Source organism: Ochotona curzoniae, unplaced genomic scaffold (assembly GCF_017591425.1).
Source record: "Ochotona curzoniae isolate NIBS_2020 unplaced genomic scaffold, NIBS_Ocur_1.0 contig_908, whole genome shotgun sequence".
Taxonomy (NCBI): domain Eukaryota; kingdom Metazoa; phylum Chordata; class Mammalia; order Lagomorpha; family Ochotonidae; genus Ochotona; species Ochotona curzoniae.
Genome location: NW_024466607.1, coordinates 30,917,550 through 30,932,370, shown reverse-complemented (window position 1 = coordinate 30,932,370; position 14,821 = coordinate 30,917,550). Strand labels below are relative to the sequence as shown.

At 42.3% G+C, this 14,821-nt stretch overlaps 1 protein-coding gene across 2 annotated transcripts in view; it reads left to right on the top strand.

The window, feature by feature from the left end:
• FRMD4B (FERM domain containing 4B) overlaps positions 1 to 14,821 on the top strand; it is a 182,927-nt gene that overhangs the window by 42,633 nt on the left and 125,473 nt on the right. For both annotated transcript variants that reach the window (XM_040994799.1, XM_040994800.1), the window contains exons 2-3: positions 11,608 to 11,673; positions 14,294 to 14,388. In XM_040994799.1, the coding sequence (XP_040850733.1) occupies positions 11,608 to 11,673; positions 14,294 to 14,388 (161 nt within the window). The remainder of the gene's footprint in view (positions 1 to 11,607; positions 11,674 to 14,293; positions 14,389 to 14,821) is intronic.

Here is a 14,821-nt window from a genome sequence, read left to right as displayed (position 1 = left end):
TGTTTTGATTTGATTTTGTTTGGTTTGTTTTTGGGTTTCATACTAGCCTCAAAGAGTGTCTGAATCCCACTTGAAAGCACAACCTGCTAAGGGGTCAAAGATGTTTGTGACCAAGATGAAAGAATACTTTTAAAATGTCATGGGAAAATGGACTTAAGATGGTATGATTGGACCTGGCACAATAACCCAGTGGCTAAATCCTCACCTTGCATCTGCTGGAATCCCATATAGGTACCAATTCATATCCCGGCTGCTCACTTCCCGTACAACTCACTGCTTGTGTCCTGGGAAGGCAAAGCAGTAGAGGACGACCCAAGGTCTTGGGACCCTGCACCTAGACCAGGAAGAAGCTCCTAGCTTCTAGCTTTGGATCAGATCAGCTCCAGCTGTTGTAGTCAATTGGAGAGTAAACCAGCAAACAAATCTCTCTCTCTGTCGCCTTTTCAATAAACATAAATAAACTTTTATTTTAAAGTAAAGAAGAGTAAAATTATTTTGGTGGCAAAAAATTTTGAAACCCCTGTATGTTAAGGATCTTCAGAAAATATGCACCTGGGCCCAGCACAGTAGCCTAACAGTTAAAGTCCCCACCCACCTTGTATGCACCAGGATCCCATATGGGTGCTGGTTCTAATCCTGCCAGCCCTGCTTCCTATCCAGCTCCCTGCTTGTGGCCTGGGAAAACAGTGGAGGACGGTTCAAGGCATTGGGACCCTACATTCACGTGAGAGACCTGGGAGAAGCTCCTGGCTCCTGGCTACTTGGGGAGTAAATCAGTGGATGGAAGATCTTCCTCTCCATCTCTCCTCTTCTCTGTATATCTGACTTTCCAACAATAAATAAATAAATAAATCTATTTTTAAAAAGAAATATATAAAAAAAGAAAATAGACACCTTCCATTTCATAGACAATATGTATGATTGTATGATGAAAAAAAAAAAGCTATGAATAGTCTGCAAAAAGATTCTGCACCAAAACAAATCTGTCTTTTAATCCCATTTTTCAGTGGCCTTTGTGGAATGCCCTCAATATGGATTGAGGAAGAATGTTGCTTGTATAATGGCACAAAAAGTACTGAACATTGAAGTTAGGAATTTTTCTGTGTTTCCAGTGAGTCTGACTTTTCTGCTTTCACAATTTGGCAATTTCTTTTTTTTTTTTTTTTATCTCAACCCAGATTTCATATTCTACCAATTAGAGACAGGCGAAGGCTCGGAACCTAATAGAATCAGTGTGTATGAAGGGCTTTCAAAGATTTGTGGGAAATAGATTCAAAAGAATTGTCTTCTTTTGGTACAAAAACATTTTGAAATCCATTCTTTATTTTTCATAATGCACATTTTCCATGAACATCTTGAAGACCCCTCACGTTAATTATTAACCTCCTGAGGACTTGATTTAGTCTCTGCTTCTACATGGATCACAGAAAACAAAGAGACTTTGAAAAGCGTAAATCAGAGACATCCTAACAGAGTTAATGAAGAAGGGAAACATGACAACTCTCACAATAAGTGTGTTGAATCAGGTTTTCTAATTAATTTTTATTCATTCCTAGGTTCCCACAGCAATCAATGCATGTGATGTGTTTGCTCTGTGGTGTTTGTTTTATATTCAGCCCAGGATCTCCAAATGTTACAAGGTGAACAAATCAGACCTAGATTATCTTTAAATTACAAACACTGCCGTTTATTTTTAAAATCCCTTCACTGGAGCTTTTGTGCTTGTTTTCAAAGTTTTTGAAAATGCAATGCTTTTTGCTTCTTCCTACTGGCTGCTTTTCACAGGAAAAGGGAAAACTGACAGTTGGCAAAGCAAAAAGTTTCCAACCACAGGGTGTCTGCTACTTGCATAATCACTAAAGCCCAAATTTCCATCTTCTACAAGGCAGCCGGAGAACTTTATTTCGGGTGAACCTGAACTGCAGGCAAAAACGAACTTCACCTTCAACCCATGGGCCATGCTGTCAGCTTCTCTTTCTTCAGTTTTTGAGACTTTCCCTGTATATAGCATCTGTACTCTCTTCTTTCATTATTTATTTATTTATTTATTTTTAACTTGTTGATAATGTACCATGGCACTTAAAAATACAGCCAGATAACTGGATTTCAATAGAGAAGAAAGTTCTCTGTGCAAAAGAAAGGCAGAAATATCCTGTGTGGTTTGCTGAAAATAAACATTTGACAGCCTGCCTTCAGTGCCTATCATGGGCTTCTAACCAGAAAAGTGCAGTTGGAGGGTTTGTATAGAGAAACATTCCTGGAAGAATGGAATCCAAATCTGTGTTTTGATGCATATCAAATACATATTTTGATCCTTTGTTCACGGAGCTTTAGAAGGTTCTCTGTATCTTGTGTTTTCCTCTGATGTCATTTTTTGAGCTCCTTGTTGAGCTTGCCTCAGGCTGTGTGAGCTGGGAATCGGTGTAAGCTTCTCAGCCTCTTGGAGGCTCAGCCTGTTAGCACATGGTAATCGTGCTCACACAGTGGTTGTGAAAGTCCAATGGATAAAACTTGTGTTGAAGCACGTAGCACAGAAAGCCATCAGCACACATTAATTTTTACTTTGTGTTGGTAAAAGAAAATGTAGTCTGGCCTGTGACACAGCATGGTTAAAGCCAGATAAAGGGCTCCCAGTTTGGGGCAAACAGGCAACCATGAGTGTTGCTTTGGAGTTAGTCTGCTGGTTGTCACCAGGAAATCACAATGGAATGAATTCCCCAGCTCTTGGGTTGTCAGCCCTGTCAATGATTTAAGTGAGTGGGTTTTCAACTTAGATGTGGTAACTTAGCCTCTTAAGTATCCTGAGCTTTTATTGTTATTGTTTGGGGGACAGATAGTGGTGGTGGATAACCTCTTTTGAAAGCTGTTTATTTATTATTTATTTGAAATACAGAGTGACAGAGACAGAAGAAATCTCACAGAGAGAGTTCTTACATTTGCTGGCATTATCCAAATGACCACAACAGCAACGCAGAGATTCATTCGGGTTTCCCATGTGGGTGGCAGGCACCCAAGCACTTGAAACATCTTCTGCTACTCTCCCAGGCTTATCGGCATGAAGTTGGATTGAAAGTGGAGCAGCCATGGCTTGAGCTGGCACTCCAGCGTGGAAGGCCAGCATCACAATAACAGCTTAACCCACTCTACCACACCACCAACTCTTCCTGCCCCAAATATTGCTTAACTACTTAAGTAATATTCATGCTTAGCAGACTGGCATCAACAACTTACAAATCATTTGCTCAAATATGTATCATATTGCTCAAACTATGGTGAAGTTGATGACTACAGGGTCTTGAAAAAGCTCATGGAAAATGTGTATTATATAAAAAAAGGAAACTAGCAGAGATTTCAAAAGATCTTACACCAAAAACAAGCTTTTATTTTAATCTTTTTATGACCTTTTAAAAAATAATGCTTAGCTATTCATTTTATTTGAAAACCAGAAAGAGACAGAGATCTTCCATCTACTGCTTTACTCCCTGAAATGGCCCACAATAGCCAGGGCTAGGCCAACCCAAAGCCAGAAGCCAAAACTCCCTCTGGATCTCTCAAATAGGTAGCAAGGACCCAAGTACTTCAGCCATCACCCATGGCCTCCCAAATTGTGTTAGTAGGAAGCTGGCTGGGGAAGGAAGCATCCAGGAATTGAACCGGCACTCCAAGGATGCAGGCATCCAAGTGGTACTTAACCTGATGTACCACAATCCCAACTGCACAAACTTTGTGAAGCACCCTCATCCATGCTGTGCCAAGCATTTAACACAGACCCTAAGAGCTATTCTGTAATCATCAAAAGTGGAATGAATGGGGCCTGGCACGGTGGCCTAGTGGCTAAAGTCCTTGTGTTGAATGAGCCAGAATTCTATATGGGTGCCAATTCTAATCCCAGTGGCCCCGCTTCCCATCCAGCTCCCTGCTTGTGCCTTGGGAAAGCATTTGAAGACAGCCCAAACTCTTGGGATCCTGCACCTGCATGGGAGACCTAGAAGAAGCTCCTGGTTCCTGGCTTCAGATCGGCTCAGCTCCAGCCGTTGCGGTCACTTGGGAAGTGAATCAGTGGATGGAAGATCTTCCTCTCTGTCTCTCCTCCCTATATATCTGACTTTCTTAAAAAAAAAAAATGAATGAATGTGTTAGTGGCAATATGTTATCCTCTGATCCTTGGAGGTAGATTTTGGGTCCAATCTACTGTAATAAAAAAACACAAAGCTAAGTGACAATGATTCTTATTCCCATTTATTAAGGGGTAAAAAGTGAAATTTAGAGAGATACTGGGATGTTCAGACCCCAGAGCTAGGGCACAAATACAAGCATAGTGACTCGAAATCCTGTGCATGTCTCATTGACACCAGCTAATGTCTCCTGACGGCCTTCAGTTCCAGAGTTCGTAAATGGTTCTGTTTGTTCCTTTCCTCTATTGCAACTTGACTTCTTTTTTCACCAACTTTATGATAGCAGGCTAGCATCTGATAATGCCATCCACAGAGAATGTCTGCCCAGAGCTGCTGGAATTGATTGGTAGGAATGTATGTCACCCACTGGCTAGCCTTTCTTGTTTGCTTTCCCTTAGTGTCTGCCAGGCAGAAAGGAGCCTGCTGTTGGATGCTAAGATCCAGAATACTGGGTTAGCCCTCCAGGCTTCTCTGGAAGCCACCTGACAAGAGCTGTGATCCAATCGAAGTTCTCTCCATCAATTTCTTCATTTCTTGAGCTTCCTGGAGAAGTGCATTTTGCACATGTCCGACATTCTGGTCCTTTCCATTCTCCATTTCAGAGGCCCCCCCCCACTTTTTTTGTCATCTGAATAACTTTGCTAATAGCTTTTTCTCGTTAGCAGTGTTCTCTGGAGCAGTGACAATCCAGAATGGTTTCGTTCCTCAGGGGACTTTTGACTGTGTTGTTTGGTGTCACAATGAGGGATGACACACAGTGAGGAGAGAGAAGGAGTGATGCCCAGCACCCTGTAAGGCACAGGACTGTGCCCAGCACAAATGTCAGTCATGTTGAGGTTTCTCTAAGAAGCTCCTGACAGAGGGACCTGGTTGGTGTCAGCTGCTGTCGCATATTAGCTCCGAGGGCAGTCCCTGAGCCTGGAAAGAACTCAGCAAATACTAGCTGAAGGAATGTATGCACACGTGATCCAGCATCTTTCCACACTGAATTAATGATATTGTGTGCTAAACCCCATCTTAAGCCCAGAGTGATCTTAGGCCCAGAATAACTGAAAAAAATAGCATTTCTCATGCCAAATGTCCGTAGAAGCATGAGAGAGCCAGAGAAGCAGCCCGATAGGTGAAGATCAGTGAAAACAAATAGTAGTCGTTGGCACCCTGTTCAACCCTGCCCCTTTTTCTTTAACGAGAGCCCGGAGAAGGCCCAGGGATGCTGAGTGCAGGAACCTGGCTCTGCTTCTGTTCTTGCTCAAAGCAGACGATTCTATTTTGTTGAGTCTAGAGCCCTCTTTTCCAGAACAGTGTTATCCTTTGCCCTCAGAATGTTTTGTTGAATGGAGCAGAAGTGATGTAACTGAACAGTGCGGAACCCAAATTCTGAATCCAAAACACTTGGCTTCAACTTCCCCTCCTCCCAGCTCTGAGACTTTGTGGACAAGACCATTCATTGACCTTTTCTCATCCACAAAATGAGGCTGGATATGGAATCTACCTCCCAGTGTTGTTCTGAAAATTAATCTCAATGGCCCATTTAAGTATAAGAACTTGGGATGGTGCCTGGCACATGATCAGCAGCTATGATTGTTTTTAAACTTTTATTCCTAAAGCAGATAACTCAATTACTCAATTTCATCTTTGGCAAACTGAATTCTCCCCTTCTCTCTTATCCTACCACCTTACCCACCCACTCATTTATTCCTTGTGTCATTTACACTGATTGTTTTTCTTCCTCTCTCACTGTCTCTCTGTCTCTTCTCCACCTTCAGTGCACCTGCAAGGAAATCACCCCAATCCTACCCTGACAGACTGTGAGATTCCATCCGCCCCCCCACCCCATCATGGCAACATTGCCATTTAAGAACCAGTTTCACATGGCTGCGCTTTTGGTGTTGTCCTCAGTAATGTCTAAATAATAACACCTCCCACCCCCTGGGGTTTTTGTCAGTATACAACAAGCACGTGCAAACGTGAAGTGCCCAGCACTCATGTAATGTAAAGATGTTTAACAGAAAGCTCAGAGAGTTGTATATTGGCTCTTCCAAAAGAAGTGCCCAGAGACTCCATGTGGGGAAGGCAGACTCGGCCTTGAAAGAACTTGAAGGAAAATCACAGCGGAGTCCATTTGGAGACACCTGTGTCATTCTCTGAACACGGTGTCAATAGCTCATATTCACTCAACACCCAGCAATGATATAAAGGGGCCTTGTTCAACTGGGATCGACATCATTTGGGTGAAACATAAAACTCCGTCCATTCAATAGATCCCTGAGTGAAAATGTCCTAGATGCATCCTCCTCTCTCTCTCTGCCCCAGAACATCCCATCTGATGAGGAACTCAATAGCCCACTTTGTGCTTTTGGGTGCAAGATCTGTTTGGGGGGAGTGTCAGTTTTTCTGGGCCAAGATTTGGGATCTGTCATTTTGGATTCTCCTGTCAACTGAAACCACCTGTGACTGTGCCTCAGCTTAACAGCTCTTGATTCTGAGCAGGAGGTCCTTAGCTTGCAAATCCGGACAGACCCTTTGCTTACCATGTATCACACCCTGTATTGGGCCATGGAGATATATAGTAGGGAACAAAGCAGTCAAGGCCAACTTCCCTCAGGAACCCTCATATTAACTGTAAAAGACAGAGAAAGGTAAGCAAACAAATAAATAAGAAATAATAGCTGTCAAGGAAAATAAAGCAGCATGACGTGGTAGAGAGAACCCAGGCTGCTCCTTAGACTGAAGACAAGAAAGATGTCCCTGAAATGCCCTTGTGTGATGTAAGATCTGAAAGAGGTAAAATCAACCCAGTCGTGCGAGGACCTGGGAGCAGGATTCTGGGCAGAGGAGACGGTGTATGCAAGCTGCAGCCAGGAAGAAAGGAAGAAGGTCTTACGTTGAGTGAGAAAGGAAGGCCAGCGTGGCTGCTGTGTTAGGGCCAAGGCAAATGGTATAGAAATAGAGGTGAGGTGTTGGATCACCTGGACAAGGTTAGCGAAGGTAAGGTGATAGATCCTCCACTGGGTGGCGTGAGAAGCCAGGAGACAATTGCTCAGGAAAGCCTGGAAGAGATTCAGCAGCTATGTGGAAGGCCTGGCTCCCGTTGCAGGGCACCATGGAGAGTGTGGAACTGGGTGTGAGCGCTGGTCTTGCACACATCCACGTGGCTGCATGGATTCTGGGTGGGTCTTCATGAAAGGACAGAAGTCACCATATCTGTGAAGGAGGCTTTCTCATGCAAAGCTTTCAGTAAAGTCCAAAAGGGAAGGGGACAGAGAGACAGCAAAAACAAGACTAACTGCTTCCTGACCACGCTTTCCTACTTCTGTGTTCCAAAAAACAAGCAAAGCAGAATCCAAACGGCCTGAACTTCTGGTTGCTGCTCCTGTGTTTATTTCCTGTTGCCTCTCAGGCCGGCCCTGGGTATCCTTTGTTTTTCCACACGGGCCTATCTGGCATTGCTTTCCAGTTTCTTACAAACCCACTCTTTTTTTTTTTTTTTAAGATTTATTTATTTTTATTGGAAAGTCAGATATACAGAGAGGAGAGACAGAGAGGAAGATCTTCCATCCACTAATTCACTTTCCAAGTAAGCACAACAGCCAGAGCTGAGCCAATCCGAAGCCAGGAGTCAGGAGCTTCTTCTAGGTCTCTCACGTGGGTGCAGGGTTCCAAGACTTTGGACCGTCCTCCACTGCTTTCCCAAGACACAAGCAGGGAGCTGGATGGGAAGCGGGGCTGCCGGGATTAGAACCGGCACCCATATGGGATCCTGGTAACTGCAAAGTGAGTCCTTTAACTGCTAGGCCACGACGCCCGGCCCACAAACCCACTCATGTCACTCATCTCCTAAGTCAGGGCCAGGCGTGCAGCCTCATACACATTTGAACCCCACGAAGGGCTGCCCCGCTGGAGGGCTGGCTTGTAGCCGGTTCTCACTTCCCTGCTGGTCTTCCTCCTTTGACCATCTGACCAGGGACAAAGAGGGACAGACTTCCCACAGCCATCAGCAGCTGTGCTCTGAGGACCTGCGGTGAGGAGCAAGCACAGGGCAGCCACAGACTGAGGTGGGAGCCTTTATCTTACACACACACACACACCTGTCACCTCCAAATTCTTGGGCTTGAGTGGGGAGGAGGTAACTGCAGATGCATCACGTCTCAGTGGAGGTTGTGAGAGGCTTTCCAAAGAGAATATTTTAAAGATAACATTATTTCATGGGAGGCATTGCTGCTCTCAGCGGCTGCAGGCTGGTGGTCAGTTCTGAGGGGCATCAAAGATGTTCACTGAAAACTGAAATTAAAAGCTGAGGGGCATTTCCCATGAACCTTCTAAGGCCCCCTTCTATTTCTTTGATATCTGCTGGGTGCAAACGTTATTCTGTATTTAGAGTCGCATTGTGCTGTGTGGATAGCTCCTTTGAGATACGACACCTGTAGTTAAAATGAGAAGGGAAAGCACTAGGGAAGATGGAGCATCTCAGAAAGGCCACTTTGATTATTCTCCCCCTCCTGTTACAACGTTGTTTGGTTCAGTTTTGCTTTTCGATTTTTAAAGAAATTGGCCTATTGAAAAAGCAGTTCATTTGAAGCAGATGATGTTTATTCCCTGCTTGACTTTGTAGATGTCATTTACATTCAGGACAACAATCGTAAATCTGGCATCCTAAAGGTCTGTGCCTTTGGGATGTCGGTTCATTAGTTTTCTTGTGTCTGAAATAAGCCTAGGATTCTTTCTTTTTCTAAATTCCAGCTAATCCTCCCCTTTCCAAACTCACCACCACCACCCCACCACCCAAGAATTGCAGTGAAGGGAATTTTCATGCTGTTTCCTGATATATTTTTCTCTTTCTCATCCAGTCATCTAATCCATTAAAAATGAACCGGGTGTTTTGGATTTTCACATAACTTTTCACCATGCGTATTGTGGTATGGTTAAGAACTTGGGTCTGGGTCTGATTCTGCAGGCCATGAAATTTAGTAACCTCTTGGCTCTTGGCTTCAACTGTAAGATCGGAACAGTGAGAGCATGTATCTTATGTGAGCTTCGCAAGGTTGTAACTGGAAAGTGCTGAGTGTCGTAGCTGGAATATAGAATGTGCTCGGAAATAGGCTGATTCATGTTATTTGAAAGCCTACCTGTGTGCCAGGTTCACAGGAGGCACCAGTGACCCTTTTTTGTTTTTTAGGATTTTTCTGTCACGTGCTTGTCTATTGACTCCTTAACTTTACCTATCATTCATCTTCTTTAAAATAGGCTAATTGGTATTTCTCCCATGGAAACTGTTTATTTTAAATGTGAGAATGTTCAAATTACAGAAGAGCTTAGTTGCCAGCCAGTTTCCAAGCAAATAGGAACTGTCCTATTTGTGGACCTCAATGTCAGGTATCAGATCAAAAGCTGTTAGGGCATTTTTTTAAATGAGGTGCAGAAGGGTTATATAATTTCTACAAGGTAATAGAGCCAATCGAACGGGAGTGTGCCTGGCTTAGCCTTCCTGTGCAATTTAGTTCACTTCTCAGACCTGTTACCTGGTGCTTTATAAAGTGTATTTTCTTCACAAGCATATTTAAAAGGTAACTGTGCAGCTTAGAGATAATAAAATGAAATTTTAAAATACATAGTACAATTCTGAGCCTACACTTGGTGGTCAGTAATGAAGGCTAATTTCTTAAGTTGAGGTTATGTGTGTCTGAAAATTCGGGTCTCAAGTCATAAAACAGCTGAGAGATACTGCCCATGCTTTTCAAATGAGACCCAAAAATACCACATGAGTGAACAATGCTGAATGTGTAAAGTCCCTGATGATATTGCTCAGAAAGACTAGACATAGCCTCAGAGTTTCCGGATGGGAGACTAACTGGTTATCTGATTGTTATTGTGATATAGAATATTTCCAAACAAAGAAATCTTAGTGTGTTGACATTGCGAAGATCTCCAAGAAATGCTGAATTAAAAAACAACAACAACAACAAAAACAAACAGGAGACAATGAATGACAAGCACTTGGCCTGGTGGTTGAAGCACAAGTGGGATGCTCCAGATGCTAACTGCAGCTCTCAGACCTGAAAGGTGCAGGTGATGGTTTAAGCAACTGGTTCCCAGCAACCCATTTGGGAAACCCAGAATGAAGCTCTTGCCTTCAGCCGGGTGCAGCTCTAGCTATTACAGCCATTTGCTATTGACTCAGATTATGGGAGATCTCTCTTTTTCTTTAGCGCGCTCTCTCTGTATTTCAAATAAATGAAATTTAGTCATAATTTTTAAAAAAGAAATAAGCAAAACAGTGCATGTAAGACTCACTTGAAATATATCCCTATACATACTCATATATGTATATGCAGATATACTTCAAAATGTTTCATTTACAAAGCAGTACATGCAATTTAATATGAAAATGTTGATTTTGAAAATAATTTTTTTAAATATATACATGTGTGTGTCTGAAAATAGTTATAAAAGTGGTCCGCAGGGATTTTCTTCAAACTGACAGGGTGGTAATTTCCATAGGTAAACTGGTTTGCAGAAGGAGTTAATTAAGAGAAATATTTGCATTCTGTGTGTTATTTAAATATTCAAAAGATTATTTCCTGGTGCTGGTGTTGTGGTTTAACAGGCTTAATCCTCCACCTTCAGGCACCAGCATCCCGTATAGACACTGATTTGTGACCTGGTTGCTCCACTTCCATTCCAGCTCCTACTTATGGCATGGGAATGACATAGAGGATGACTTAAATCCTTGGAATCCTGAAATCACGTGGGAGACCAGAGGAGGCTCCTGGCTCCTGCCTTCAAATTGCTCTGCTCTGGCTCTTGCAACCACCAGGGAGTAAACCAGCAAATGAAAAATCTTTCCCTCTGTGTCTCTCCTCGCTCTAAATCTGCCTCTCCAATAAAAATAAATATTTTTTTAAAATTAGTTCCCAATGTTGTGACTTTAAGTGATAAAAAGTTAAAATCAACTAGAAATGTATGTGCTAACCTGAACTTGACTATGCATTTTCAGTGAAGGAGTACTAGCTAAAAAGTGGTTAAAAGTTTCAAAGATGAGTCTTTCCACTTTACCTCTATTGTCATCTGTTTTATTCTTGTAAAAGAATGCATAGATTGTATTCATCAAAATACATTCAGGAATGAAGGAACTTTTCTTTGAAAAGTAAATTATTGATTTGTGGAAAATCATGGTCATTTCCTCTGAGAAGGAGATTACTTTTCCTGATTAATTTCACACACTGTTTAAATTTGCTTTATATTGAATGGCTTTTGGTTTTCCTTCTTTTCTTCTCTTTTTAAGTGCAAGTTAGTGCCCTGCCATAAATCTGTTGATGAACTCGTGAATGAAGCCACTTTGAGGCCAAGTGTATTCCATGTAACCTAAGGGATAGAGTGAGTTCAAAGGCCAGCCCGTGCCCTAACATCACGCTTGCTGTCTTTGTCCCCACAGATGACGGAAGGCAGGCACTGCCAGGTGCACCTCCTGGATGACAGGAGACTGGAGCTTCTGGTGCAGGTAGGTGGTGCCCACCTGAGACAACCTCCCCACCCCTCCTCCGGCTCCCCGCCTGTGCCTCCTGGTTAGTATTCCTACCACTCACTCCTCTGTGTCTCAATGCCAATGAGAAAAGATCACTTCAAGGTCAGGGCACTTGTTCTGTATGGAAGTCGTATAGGCTGGTGACTTGAATTCGAACTCCTGAGCTCCCATCTCAGCTGTGACCCCAGGCATCGGGCTCTGGTTCTGTGGTCTTCTGGAGGGCAAACTGTGGACCATAACACTTCCCTGTAAAGGCCACGGTGAGGTGAGAAGCTGCATCCTGCCACTTCCCAGTTCAATGACTTTGTGCAAGTGAAACATCCAGCTTCACGCACTGTGATCTGCCACGTAGCATTTCTCACAGAATTCCAGTAAAGTCAAGCTTGAGAGCATATGTGACTGAAATGTCCTTGTGAAATCCATGGCACGGTATGAGTGTTTTTATTTCCGTTTTCAAGACTACTCTTCCATTCACACAACACCCTGGACCAATAGTCTTAACTATGGAAGTCCCCACAGACAGACCACACCTATGGCTAAACTAGCATTCTCCATAGACCAGAACCTAAATTCTTCTCCCTTCTGAGGCTTGTCCCCAGTCACTATGCTTAGACATCAATTAGAGTGAAAATAGTACCGTCAACAGTAGTTTCACTAGAGTAGCCCTTTTGGTCTAGATGTCTGTCTGCTTCTTTTCTTTTTCTATGTCTTTATGTTTATTTTTTTTCGTCTACCCCAGCAGTTAAGATCCAACCCTCAGCCCATCATAATGGATCTTAATCTGTTTGAGGTTCAAAAGCAAACCTTCTAACATATCGGCCTGTAATCCTCCTGCCCTTCCCATTCCTGTGATACAAAGCCAATGTTAGCTGTCATTCTGAACCTTCTGGCTGAAGCTGAAACCATGCTGCTTCCCCCTCAAGCAGTGCTTCCCAGAAGCTCCTAGACACTTCTTTTACTTGGGAGTTTAATTTATGATGGTGATGTTCAGTAGAATATATACAGTTACTCCGCTTTGAGGAATAAAATGCTGGGGTTTGGTTTGTGACAGAACTAGGTTCAAATCCTTGCCCTTACTACAAGTGTTTTATCAAACAAGATGCTCCATCTCTCATGGCCTCGGTTGGCTTGTCTGTAAAAGGGAACTTAAAAGTCCTGCGTCATACAGTTCCTGTAAGGATTCAGTGATCTTATGATTATTATGATTATCGCTTGTTAATTCTTTCTTAACTATACAGCCTTATGTCCTCTACCTCCTCAACTGGCCACCACTACACTAAGTTACTTCAGCAGCTTTTTGTAACATCAGATATAACAAGGGCCACAAGGCATTTCATAATCTTTGTTGGTCACTAACACCATGCTGTACATGAAATAGCATTTCTTCCAAAATACTAACCTATAAGGATATTTCATAAAGTTCATAGAGGAACAATAGTTAAGCCTTCCTTGTCCTACATTGGAGTGCCTGGGTTCGAGTCTGTCTCTGGCTGCTGACTCTAACTTCCTGCTATGCAGACCCTGAGAGGCAAGGCAGCATGATGACTCAAGTAATTGGATTCCTGCTACTCATAATGGGAGACCCTGGTCAGATGTGCCACTGAAAAGTGAACTAGCAGATGAGAGCTCTCTGTCTTTCTTACCACCTTTCCAAAAAATACAGTTATGGAAAATAGAGTTAAAATATTGGTGTAAATTTTCAAAATGTAAAACATTTTTCTTGAGTTTTTTGAAGATCCCTAATATTATTAGTAAGCACCTTAGAAGGTAAATAAATTTGTTGATGCTTTAAAAAAAATCCAGGAAGGCCCCGTGGCATGGCTCAATGGCTAAATCCTCACCTTGCAAGCTCCAGGATCCCATATGGGTGCTTGTTCATGTTATAGCTGATCCACTTCTCATTGAGCATCCGGCTTGTGGCCTGGGAAAGCAGTAGAGGATGGCGCAACACCTTGGGACCCTGCACATGTGTGGGAGATCTGGAGGAAGCTCCTGGATCCTGATTTTTGGCTTCAGATAGGCCCAACTCCAAGCCACTGTGGCCATTTGGGGAAGGAACCAGCAAATGAAGGATCTTTCTCTGTCTATCCTCTCTGTAACTCTGACCTGATTTTCCAATAAAAATTAAATTACATTAAATTAAATTAAAAATTCAGGACTGGAAGCCGAGGCCCTCATTGGAGGTGGAGGGTCAGAGCTTATGTGCAGCCAATTACAGGCAACGATGCTCATTATCAGAGCAGAATGGGCTGTATAGTTTAGTGAACTAGGAAAGCTAAGAAATACTGTGGAGTGGTCCCGTGTAAATAAAAAGAGGGGAAAAAAAAACCTTCATGAGTGAATAACATACTCAGCTGAGTCATAAATATGTGAAAAGGGAAAATATCTCATTGATACTTCCATCTCTTCTCCTTGCCATAACGCTTAAGGAATAGTCTATACTAGATCAGCCTAATGAAGAGTGGGTAGCAGATACTTAAATTCAAACAAAAGCTGTTTCAACCTCTTTGTGGAAGACAAAGGAAGTAGCAGTAAGAAAGGGTCAGACAAAAGGGAGCAACCACATTGCTTCTAATCAGATTTTTATTTTTGGCAGCCCAAACTTTTATCACGAGAGTTGCTGGATCTTGTGGCTTCACACTTCAACCTGAAAGAAAAGGAATATTTTGGAATAACATTTATTGATGACACGTAAGTGTTTTAATAACTTTCAATTCTTTACCTTTTGCCTGGACTTCCTACTTATTGTTACTCATGATTAACAAAAAAGGAAATATGCTCCATGTATTAGTCTATGTCTTACTTAGGTAAAGAATCCTTAATACAAGGTGTTTTGCCTGTGACTATTACAAATGGAGGAATAAAAGGAATACTGACTAAAGATTAAAAATATTATTTGTCTTCAGATGTCATTAAACTAATTGTACATGCTAGTTTAACTTATTATCAGTGATAGAATATTTAGTTGTTATACACTCATGTGCTGAAACTGAATGAATGTTTTGGTGTTAGTGACAAGAAAAAAGGCAAATTTCTCACCAATTTATGTCTATAACTTAAGGTGAAATGGACCTAGGATTTAAGGTGGCGTTTTTATTATCTTTTTCTTTTACTTCAGTTTTTG